The sequence below is a fragment of the Accipiter gentilis genome, chromosome 14 (assembly GCF_929443795.1).
Source record: "Accipiter gentilis chromosome 14, bAccGen1.1, whole genome shotgun sequence".
Classification (NCBI taxonomy): domain Eukaryota; kingdom Metazoa; phylum Chordata; class Aves; order Accipitriformes; family Accipitridae; genus Astur; species Astur gentilis.
Window position 1 is genome coordinate 11,909,732 of NC_064893.1, and position 12,457 is coordinate 11,922,188.

General features: G+C 34.0%; 1 protein-coding gene across 45 annotated transcripts in view; it reads right to left on the reverse strand.

The window, feature by feature from the left end:
- Positions 1-12,457, reverse strand: part of CLASP2 (cytoplasmic linker associated protein 2) — a 152,631-nt gene that overhangs the window by 41,034 nt on the left and 99,140 nt on the right. For 18 of the 45 annotated variants that reach the window (XM_049816892.1, XM_049816872.1, XM_049816879.1 and 15 more), the window contains 6 exons: positions 10,837-10,860; positions 7,974-7,991; positions 5,928-6,029; positions 5,767-5,793; positions 2,682-2,708; positions 531-701 (listed from right to left, as the gene is read on the reverse strand). In XM_049816892.1, the coding sequence (XP_049672849.1) occupies positions 531-701; positions 2,682-2,708; positions 5,767-5,793; positions 5,928-6,029; positions 7,974-7,991; positions 10,837-10,860 (369 nt within the window). The remainder of the gene's footprint in view (positions 1-530; positions 702-2,681; positions 2,709-5,766; positions 5,794-5,927; positions 6,030-7,973; positions 7,992-10,836; positions 10,861-12,457) is intronic. The other 27 variants (XM_049816895.1, XM_049816886.1, XM_049816900.1 and 24 more) reach the window with 5 other exon arrangements.

Below are 12,457 nucleotides of genomic sequence, written 5' to 3' on the forward strand. Positions count from 1 at the left end.
GGTAAAAATCAAAATACAAAACAAAGAACGGCAATGCCACTGAAATCAACTGATATTTTTCAATAATATTGTTTGTAATAAAGTGCAGTCAGATTATACCATGAGGTTTAAGTAGTATGATACTAATTTTTGTATCACAGAAGTATAACACATGCACGCACACATACGTAGAAGACTCACAAAAGTAAAGAAGAAAATCTTTTCAAAATGGTATCACACCTCCATTCAACGCATGTGGGTATTTTGGGGGTGGGGATAAGAAGTGAAGAAAGTGAAAGAGGTAAGGAAGACAAGGAAGTGGGGAAAAGAACAACTACTGCATTCTGACAGCAAAAAAATAAAGTTTCAGCTTAAATTTAAAACTGTCTTGTACATCAAAGACTAGCCTCAGAAAACAGGTACGGTTTAGATTTTTATTGAGATGAATTCCTACTTTATCAACTACCTATAATTAAATGCAAACTGTAGATATCCAGCACTTGAAGTAAGAAGGCCTATAAAGAAACCAAGAGTTAGTCAGTGATTCTTACCTACTGACAATCTAGAAGGACTAGCTTCTCTACTGCATCCCTGACTTCGTGGGATTTTGCTTCGTTTTTGTGCAGTTGCAGGATTCACTAACACTCTCTGAACTCCTGTGTTCATAGTGGAAAGTGTGGTTGTTGTCAAAACTCTTCCAGGAGACCCAGATCTACTGCCAGCTGAAGGCAAAATGAATAAATATAAGTAACAGCATAGAAGATAAACAACCACGGTTATAAAGAAAAAATGCTTAGAGTTAGTAGGAAAGTGGTGGTAGATTGAAATGGTCTGGAAAAACTTACAAGGTAAAAATGTGAAATAGAAAACCCTGGTCCACGTTCTTACAGCACTACATACAAAGCAGATAAAATTATCAATGCAAGGAAGCACTTGACATGGTATTTAGCACTAGATACGCTCAAGATAGCATAAATATTATTTCTATTCTTCCTCAACAGTTCCAATGTCCCCAACATGAACGAACATTGGTGTGTTCATTTCTAAAGCTACATGGTCTCACTAATCACATTTTCTATTATAAAAGAAAATAAAAGAACTGCTATAAAGCTAAAGGGAGCAACTTTAAACTGGTTATTTAATTACCCCAGCTCTTCCAATGCAAACAGTGTTATAATTAAATAACATTATTTTCCTAACTTTTAAACTCGTCTCCCTTGTTTTTAAAAGCATGGGGTCTTCAAGCACTACTCTCTGGTAAGTTAAATAAAATGTCACTGAAGACAATTAAAATACTCATGTTCATTTCTGTGGAGGTTACCCCACAAATTCAAAGAATTTGAATCTTCAATCAGTAAAATCTTCAATTAGTTTTAAACAAACTAAAAAATTATCAAGACTTAAGTATCTTATATTTTTATTAATCAAAACTGCACATTACAAAGTGCTATAAATGCTCATTTCAACACACTGTACTCACTACCAGAAACTGGTCACTGTTCCCTAACTTTGGGATTTTAATTACAGAAAATTTAAGTTGTAAGCTCTAACAAAGAACCCATTCTTCTCTAGTTATAATCAATTTATGCTACCAACATAAAGATATTGTTTCCAGCTGCAGAATTCAAGAAGTCTGACCAAATAAAAAGCAAAACATAATCTTAACCACAGGTCAATTTACATACAGATACGAACATTTCATTAATATTTTAAAAATAATCAGGTAACTGTATGACCACAGCTATGCGATCGAATCTATAGACTTAACATGCAACATCTCAAGTGAGTGTCATGGGTTACTTTTTATGTGGCACATTTAAAAAGGATACAAGTTGATTAAAGCTTGACCATATGGGAAAAGAAAGAAAATCCTAAACAAAACATATGCTGAGTGGAAGGGAGAGAACTAAAATAATGTACCATGCATATACTTTCAGATTCATTGTTTGAATTCAAACTTGAAATGATTATTTTGCAAAATCCCTTTTCCAAACTATGGACCTATTCAGCAGAAATGATAAATAAAATACTACACAGCCTGGAAAAAACAAGCATAACTGCTAGAGCAAAAAAAGAATAGACAAATCTATAAAATTGCTGTGGTCTGCAAAAATTAAGGGTTTGGCAGTTTCTTCTTATCAGGGGATTTCCACTTAAGACCTGGTATTACTATGCTTTCTTCCTAACCTCTGATATTTTATATCTCTTTAAAACAATGAAAATATTGTAAAAGTTTTCACTGTGCCAGAGACTTTTAAAAGATTTTCTTCAATAGGTCAGAAACCTGAAAAACGTACTCTTCTCACAATATACAGAAAAAATGCAACCTCTCATTCTAATACGTTATTTATCTTTCTATTGTCTGACCTGCAAAGTGTACCACTATAGCATAAATAAACCAAATAAAGCTTCATATCCTCAAAATATTATGCTAATAACAGCATTGGCATACTGTTGTCAGTACTACTACCTGTAGCAGATTTAAGTGAACTGAATGATGAAATAAGGGTTACTAAAACAGAATTCCAAAATGACAAACCCTCCCATCTCTACTGCCATCTAAATAAGGATTACATCCAATTAGGTAAGTGCAGCACACAGAAAAAAGCGAGCCAGAATTTCTGCTGAATAGGGTCCTTAAATGAGACATGTCAAACAGGTGATCAAACAATGATGTATACACAAATTCTGTAGACTCTTACCACCAATGGGGTTAGCAGACTGTGATCCTGAACAAGTGTAAAGGCAGAATTAGGGTAGGGGTTTATAATCCATGAAGAGGGAGGGAGCAGAGCAGATTAAAAAAATGGATGGCAAATGGAAATAAGAAAGCTTTAGTCATTTCACACAGGAAAAAAAGCCACAAGGGGGTTATGCTAAAGCAGTGCTTTCAAGTAGCTTCCACAGTTGAAGAACTAAACTCAGATGCTATATGTATAAAGCAGATGAAGCAAAGCTGCACAAGCAAATTACAATTCTTCAGCTTTCTAATCAAGAACTGGATAATACTGAAGAATTAAATTTCAATTAAACATGAAACTGTAGCCTTCATATTACTTTAAAAGAATATTACATTGCCAAAAAGATTCAAGAAGTTCAACAGCTGAACGAAAGTTACACACAAGGCCAAAACATTTTGTTTTGTTTTGTTTTTTTAATTGAGACAGACAGTAAAGGAACTGAGCTGCAGGTGCAGTGGATGACAAAAAAAAAAACAACTCACAATGGCACAACTGAAAAGACTTGCATAGAATTTCAGGTTTTCCTCTTTAAAATTAATGTGAAGTATAAAAGGAAGAATTTTTTGCCATTCAGAAATGTAATTCTTTTTCTCTGAATGAAGATTGTAATGCAATTTAGCACACCTTGCTGAATTACCTGACAATCAAACAGGAAGGGAAAGGAAAAAAATGGAACAATTTTTTTCCATAGATAAGAATAAAATAATGAGCTATAGATTGTATATGCATTTCTTTTACGTTACAATTTAAAAATAGAAGAGGAAGAGTAAAGGGCTTCCAAAACCCTAAAAGTATCTTTTGTAAAAGCATTCAAATTTGCAAGTCTTTCACAAAATGATCGTTGAACAAAAGTGCTAAACAGTTGTAAACCTAAATTTACAAAAGCATCTGTGTTACAGTGTTTTTTTTAAAAAAATAAAAGCTTAAATCTAATATGAAGCCGTTTTCCCCACTATAAGCTGGGGAACTAAAACAATCCCCTGTACGGAAACATCAAGCATCTCGCTCCCTACAATGCTGTGAAAATTTTCAGTCACATGAAGCATCACCCAAATAGTTGGCATACAGTGCCTGACAATTCTCCTTCACCTGTCCATTTGTATTTGTCCTCTTTATCTTCCTTAAAACATCTCAGAATTCTTGTTCTCCCCCACTGACAGGTTATAATGAGCTATCTGAAGCCATCAGTTCTGAACAGAAGTCATAATAAAAGGCTGTAAAGGTGCATTCATGCATTTAATTTTCACACATCGTCACATGTAGACAAATCTAGTTATTTCAGTATCAATTCAACTTATCTCTTTAGACATTAATACCATGTGAAAATGAATTCTCTTGGGGAAAAAAACTGTCATTATTAGTAAAACTGAAAAACTTCAGTTTGTTTCCCTGAATATACAGGCAGTTTAATTAATATTACATGACGGTGATCATCACAAAAGTCTTATATTCCTACCTGAATTTAACCTCTCCCCCAAACAGTTTAACACACACCTTAACTTTTTAAGAATTTACCAAATCTATTCAATGTATGAAGTTATTTTCAAAAAGCTGATTTCAGAACTTTCCCAATACTAATGAAAAGAGTGTTACAGACACTGCTTACAGCTTTTCATAAAGGGAAAAAGTGATTTGGCAGGACTGTTACCTGTTACCTCCCCTCCTTAAATTATTAATCCAAATATTCTTTGCTTATGATATAGTATAGTCATCTTAACACTGAAAACATAAAACAAATTTTGCACAACCTTTGTCGCAGCAAATAACTAGACTTTATTTTCAAGCTCTCATCCCACAAACACTTGTGGCATTAGAGCACTGTCAAAGCAAATAATGACTTAAAAGAGTTACTGTTATTGGATTTTATTACTTTATATTTATTTATCTGTTCAGATTTTTTTAAAGTTTTATTTCACATAACCTGCAAGCATTGGATCAGGTCCGATACAACTGTATTTTTGGAAAATGAAGTAATGCAAAACTATATGGTAAGTACTCTAAGAGGAAAAAAAACCCAAAACTCTTTTACCTGCTTTTTTAACCTCAAAAGTCATTCTATTCACGATAAATGCAGTCAATGCTACGAAGATAAATGTTTCTGCCATTAAACACTGAATTAAGGGCTTTTATTAAAAGAAAGTGGATATGGTTACTGATAGCAAAATAATTGTATTGGAAAATTCAAAACCCATATAATTAACTAGGTTTATAACATTAGACCTGACAAACTACAAGACTGGTTAATTTATTTTAATTTTATTGTTAACTTGTCTTCCTTTCATTAATTTCTTTGCATTTTACTTGATTAGACAAAGATGAGAATCTGAAAACACTACAGAGCTTAATGAGATGTCATCTGTTGGAGACATCAGATGTGTGAACAAATTGCTGTAGGTCAGCCAGTGCCAAAGAATGTGAGGTAATCGGGTCTTTTTAATTAATGACAGAGTGCTCAGCTAGACTGGAAATTCTGCATTTGCTTTCGTTTCTAAACAGACATAGAAAATTACTGTGGATTAGCTGACATACAGTAAATTGCTTGTTTTAACCCTTTGATTCAATATAGGCCAAGTAACTTACTATAAAGTTAGGATTTTGTATTTTTAATCCAAAGAAGAATTAAGTAAAGGTAACAGCTGTAATACAAGAGGAGTATATATATCCAAAAGCTAGAGTAGTGCCTAGCTTAAAATAAAAATAGGTATTTCTGGCTGAAAAATAAGACTTCTTGAAAAATGAAAAATGAGGTTTTGCAGATAACAGAGGACACCATCCAGCCTACCTATTCTTCTGTATTACAGATCCATGTATCATATGTAACTGACAGAAATTTACTGGTGTTTCATGTTGGGGAGGTCAGAAAGGGGGGAAAAGAATGTTGAGAAGTTATAATTGAAGACAGAATTTAAGGGTAGATTTCATTTCCTGTTACTTTATCTAATTTAATTGGCAAACTAAGACCTAAGCTAGTATTTTGCCCAGAGAAAAACAACATGAATTAGAAAAGCATGCAAATACCACTGACCCAAAACACTGAAAAAAATACCTTCATTTTTGTCTGGCGATGATGAACCTAAGGCACAGAACAACAACTCAGTATGTAGCTTTTTTTTTTTAAATTAACTTTGACTGTAGCCATTGGTCAATGAATATATGCTTGAGCATTTGGCCTCTATCAGGTATAACTGACAAACAGAAAATACATACGCTGAGACTGTGACACCACTTTGGTTCTACTCCGTCCTCTGGAATCTGTTTTAGAATTTCCAATACCAACAGAAGGTGTTGAAAGCTTTGTTCGTACACGACCTATAAAAGAAATATAGCATTAAATCAGTTTTTCACAGTAATGTAGAAAGCAAAGCATCAGTAGCATTTACTAATATTTTCTTAAGTTTCCGTAGATAAAGAAGTATAACATAACTCAATTGGTGAAAATTTGCTTGGGATAATTAGTAGAAATTTGAACACCTTGAAGGACTTATAGTTGAGGAATCAAAATACTTCTCCTCTGATGCTACATGTTTGAGTAAGCAATTTACACACTATCATTTAAACACCCTGAACTAGCTAGCTAGTTCTTGCTTCCTACATAAATAGGTTGATGACATTAAAAAAAGGGAAGTTTATTAAATATAATAAGCAACGCATATGCTAACGTTGCTATATCAGGTACAGTCTTCTCATGATTACTTGTGGTTGTAATTCTACTTCCGCTGTCATGAAACTACAAAAATTATGTTGGATATTTTTTGAATAGGGTTCTGAGGTTTCTTCCTAACTTCACTCCTCTTTTTAGAAATCTGAACACCAGCTTTCCTATTACTGAAGGTTCTACTGTTTTCCTGGCCACAGTCATATAGACTTCTACAGTATTGCCCAAGCCTTTTACAGCATTTTGCTAAGACTGAGTACACTTAAGTACTTCTCAGTGATGACATGATATAAGGAAATATTAGTCTCCTCAACAGATAGAAGAGCTGAGGAAGAGACAGATTAAACTGAGTATCTACAACTAAAACAATAGATTCACTTCTCTCTAGAATGCCAAACCATCTTGGTTTTGGGTTAGATCTTTCTGCATTATTAGCCATGTTCCTCATAACATCGAGAGTATACAATGAAATTACAAAAGAAAGGAAGACCCCAGTTGGATGAATCATAGGTAACTGAAAGGTTATTCATAAAAGAAAATACTAGAGTTGTATACTACATTTCCAGCCTCTCAAACAGAAAAATGAAACAAAAACCAAAACGATGCTAACCATAATTCTTACAAGGTACAAGAACAAAACACAAAAAGCTTGTACAGGGTGGATCTAGCTCAACAAGTAATCCACTTTTAGAAACAGCATAATTAAAATATTTTCTAGACAAGTAGAGTCAATATTTGACCCAGAAGAATTAAGTACACAGACTATTATTTAGTTCTAGCCTCTTTAGGCTTTCCACAGCAGAATTTGGAGACCAACCAAGTTAATATTATTCATCCAAGTAGAGGGAATAGCCATAGATGAGAGTCTATAAGAAGAAAATCAGGATAAAGGATGTTATTCACTAAACTATTAGAAAGTAATATACTAGCAAGAACGGTTAGATTACTCCAAACTCTACTAGTTATCCCCGTGCAATGGCAATGTTTTCCCACTGAGTGCTGTGAGACTGCAAGGCATGTAACCACGTCCAGAATTTGGCCCAAAAACTTAGGGATACAGAGTGCCACTATTTTGATACTATGTTAAATTATCGCTTGGAACCTGGTTCAATCTTATCAAAGTAAAAATAAAGTTTGTATTTGTGAGGCAAATGAACTCTTAACTCACTTGGAGTGTCTACATCCATTCACTAATGACAGGTTTAAATGTTAATAGTGTACTGAAAATTAATTCCCAAGTCTCAGAGAGATGGATAATAGTAGCACCTGCTTCCCAGAGCGTGAACACATTTGATGAAATTTTCTGTGATAAGATTCGCTTTAAAAAACAAATGCAAAATTATAAAGCTCCTATATTTTCACGCTAAAAATGTTAAACAATGACACTTCTACTGCAGATGAGTACTTGAGAATTAAAATACAAGCAAAAGAATTTTAAAAATACTACATGACAACAAATTATTAGATGCATAAGCTATCTGGAATTATGAACCTCCACAAAGCCCCAGAAAGACCACATTCTACTTTTAAAGCTTAATTTGTATCAATGAAAATATGAAGCTGAAAATATTAGCTATTCTAACAAAATATTTTCTTACCATCTTCAGAAGCTGTTCCTAAACAGAAAAAATAATAAAATACATGATATTCCAAACAATACTGTGTCTCTCCAATTCCTTTTTGAGATTAATCTTACGAATCTTGACAAATTTTGTCAAGCCAAAAGATCTAAAGCTTTTATGTTGCAACTCCTTTATTGAACTGAAGCAAAATTATCAAGAAACATCCACACTACACTGTTAGTGATTTACAAGAACACAATATATAACACTGCCTTCCAAACTTACGAAACCACAAAAAAAAAAAATAGAAAAAAATATCTATGAGGTAAGTCAACAAAATGACATGTACAGATCAAAACAGACAGTAAAAATATTTTACTGCAAGCTCTTCTGAAAATATAAAACAGACTATTATAAATTATCTCAGAGAGAAACACAATGACAGCATTTCCCACACTGGACAGTGATAATTTGATACAAACTGGCAGCAAGGAGGATTTCTCTGAATTTAATCCATGATTACTCTGAAGATCTATATGCACAAGATCAAGTTTTGCTCAGAGAAGTAGAAGTAACATGAGCTTGTTGAAACCAGATCGCACTTGAACAAGTATGCCGAGCTTAACAGGGCTTGCTTATGACAAAATGAGAGTCAGACAAATCTTTTTACTGACGTCAGTACCTAGGAATTGATGGGAAGCTATCTAACAGCAGTCCTTCCTATCTCAAAGTTCTTTTGAAACAAATCTGATTATGGAATAAAATATATATTAGTAGCGACAAAAAATGTTAAATGCCTCAAAAAAAAAAATCAAAGACTATTTCAATTTTTGTTTTTACTCTGCCATTTCTGCCTTGTAAGAGAACTACAATGATTAAAATGTCTTTTAGTGTCTTTGGCTAGCCTGAACTTAACTTTCTCAGCAAATCTGGTTATTGCTTTCTCATATTATCTTGTCTTCAAGGCAATATTTTTAAAAACTCCCTCTAGAAAGTTAATTCAGTGTGAATTTCAATGCTTCTTCACAAAAATCTGTTCCAGTAATAGGTATGTAGGAGTGCCTCAGAGTTTTCCAGATCAAATTTGCCAGTCTGTATTAAAAAACCCCAAACCCTAAACTACCCCCACCCCCCCAATCCAACATTCTTCCAGGGCTGGATCTTGGAAGGCAGGTTCTATGCAACACCTAAGCCAGGCTAACATAGTTGCTCCTGAAAGGGGGGGGGGGGGGGGGCCTGTTTCACCACCCTTGCACTACCACCTGGTTTGGATGGCTAAAGGCTCACTGTCAGCTCCAAAAGCTAAATAACAGAATACTATTTACTTTTGTTTATGCAAACAGTTTTCTGGAGTTTGTTCACCTACAGTGATTGATAACAGAGTGTTACAAGGCACTAGTAAAAGAAGTGGTAAAAACATGGGGCCAAGATTAGTGGGAAAAGGAAAAAGGATTAGTTCCTCCTGGTGGCAGTTAGATCAGGTATCACAGAACTACAGCTGGGGAGCTAAGCTGTGTTCATTGTCTCGCACATCATCCCTACAGATATCCACTAGGAAAAACCCCTGTAATTACTATCAATTTTGTAGCACTTCAACTACTATTTTTAAATAGATGCATGGGACACCATTAGTTGTGACTACTGGTCTGAAGAAAAGAAAAATCCTGTACACGTGGCCCCAAGAACCTTTATTGCTGGTGACAACATGCAAAAGCTCAAGTGTTCAGCACAGAGAGTTATAAGTAAATCCTACTGTATATAACATAAGGCAATCTGTTATGGAAATAAGCGAGACAGACATTACTGCACTGTACAATCTCCCCTCATTTTATTAAAGTAGGCTGGCCATCTGCAATACTCAAAAATGGCTCAAATTCTTCCAAAAAGTTCTCAAAGTTCTCAAAAATTCTTCTCAAAGAACTCATTATCTGTGCTTTAAAATTATTCAGGATTCTGGATTTTAGAGATTAACCTTCTTACTGTTTTCATTTCTATGAAAAATATTGCCTGCTTTGCTTCCAGTTAACTACTCATTCTTCAAAACATGTACTGTTTAATAAACACATGTGACAAGAATTATTAAAGTAGCAAACATAACTGACTTAAGTGTTCCCCAGCAATAAATTAGAACTAGAATTATCAGGCACCAAGCTGGGACTCTGTCACTGTATATGGGAAGCATTACTTACACCTGAAAAAGACAACTGTTATGAGAAGCCTGATTCTCAACTGCTTTGCAGTTAGGATAAAAATATATGACATTTCCCTCCATGTGTTTAGCACAGCAAATTAAGAAAAGAGAGGCACTAAAACTTAGCTGGAATACTTGGTAATCTATTTTACCAGGCAGGTCGTCTTAACAAATTATTCTTTAATAGAATTACATTTTATTACAGGATTTACAGGCACATAAAGTTTTGTAGCTAGACTAGATTTTGATAGAGTACTTTTGAAAGAGAAGATTTAGTTTTACTTTTTAAAAGAAATCCTTAATAATGTGGTCAGGCACCTTCTGCTCTCCCAGTGCCGCTCTGCCAAGAAGTCAAAAAATTTGACTTTATAGGTAAAACTATGAAACATGATGGAACTAGAGCTCATTTTAAAAAGCATGTATTGATTATAAAATTGCTCTGTAATTAATAGAGCTTTTTTTTAAAAAACAGGAGTAACATCCAATTTCTGATAAAGTTTATGTTGCTGATACAGAACAATCAAAAATGTTGACAAATACAGCAATAAAACAATATACATTAAGACATCAAGATTACATGGGGTTAATGAAAACAGCATAGTATTTTGTTAATGAACAGACAAATATATTAAACATCAGTAATTTTACATAAAAGACACTGTATTAAATATTTAATAGAATCAGAGGACAGACTAAACAATTTCTTACCATCCATCTTGTCAGAAGTATCCTCTTTGTTGAAAAAGCAGGCAAAGAAACATGGAAAACTTAGTGTGTTAGAATAAAGGTGTTCACAGCAGAGTCATAAAACTTTAATTAAGGAAAATACATTAATATTAAATACAGCAGACATCTTCTTTATCTAATTCATGCATGTATGGGCTACTTTAAGTAAAGTTGGTTTCTCTCAGTCCAAGGTACAAAATTACAGAACAGGGTAAAAGTACCCTCCACAGGGATGTCAAATCTCTCCATATTACTCAGATTTGAGCAAACCCTTACAATAAAATATTTATAAACTATTTCAGGCTTGGTGTCAACAGTTACTGAAGCATCAGTACATATTTATGTCATTACTGAACCACAATATTTCTATTTGTTATGAAATTTGCTACTAAGCATGAAGCCTCACCTGGGATAAGGGACAGGAGAGAAAAAGAGATCACAATAAAGATGAAGAACAAATGGGAGAAATTCCACTCTGTTTTAAAAGCTTTAAAGATTTACCAGTTCAGCTGGAAGGTAGTGCATACATATTCTGACAGTAACAATAAAAATTAAAATATTTAGCATGAGACATCTATAATTACAGCTCAAGCCTCCTCAGAAAGGACATTCATATTTAAGGATGTCAAAGATAGTCAACATTTAGCATAACTTAAGTAGATGATGTTCTCATGCTTCTAGAACAGTCTTTTTTAAAAAAACCCAAACACAAATAAGCAAGAGTTCTATTAATAATAAAAAGGGAAGAGACAGGTGGAGACAATTATAGATTACTATGCTCACAAAATTGTGGTCCTCTGAGGCTCTAAATTTGGCAGCTGCTTAAGCAAAAGGTAGACATTTATCTGTAAGTAAGGGTGAAACTGAAACTAAATTCAAGCTCCAGAGGAGACAATGTTATTTATTTTGGTATTGACTGCAACACCTGAGATGATGTGGAAAGCATTATGGAACTACAGTAACATTTTCTAGGCATTTTAGTATCATGGTCAGCATTATCTTGACAATTCTGTCATTTAAGTTGTCATATTTGGATTTAGTATAAAAAAACCCCTTAAAATGAACAAAGGGGAGAAGTTAACAAATTAGCCTATTTTCTGAAACATGGCACTTGCTTGTATTCACACTCCATTCATTTTACCACTACCTTTTGAAAAATAAGAGCAAACAATATTTTGAGGTGGATTCCATAGTTAATTGATAGCCAAACACACAACCAGCACACTCTCTACATAGGTAAGAGGGGACAGGTATGTGTCATTTAGGTTACCTTCGCACTATTAAAAAACTTGTTAAGAGAACAAGCCAAGATCAATCAAGCAGTACTGCTTTTGTGTGACTAAACAAACCTTGGTCTCCTTGACTATCACTAACCTTATATCATCTCTAACAGGATTTGACTTTACTATACATGGCTAGTATCGCATTATTTTGCCATTTCATACTACCATTGCATTCTTCTCCACAAGTAACTGTGTCTGCTAGCACAGCAGAGCTTTCCAGCTACTCAAATCCTTCAAAAGAATATGACCTGGATGTACAGCCTATTTATTCCTCTCCCCCACTCAGCAAATCTATAAACTACAAAAGAGAAAAAGCTATT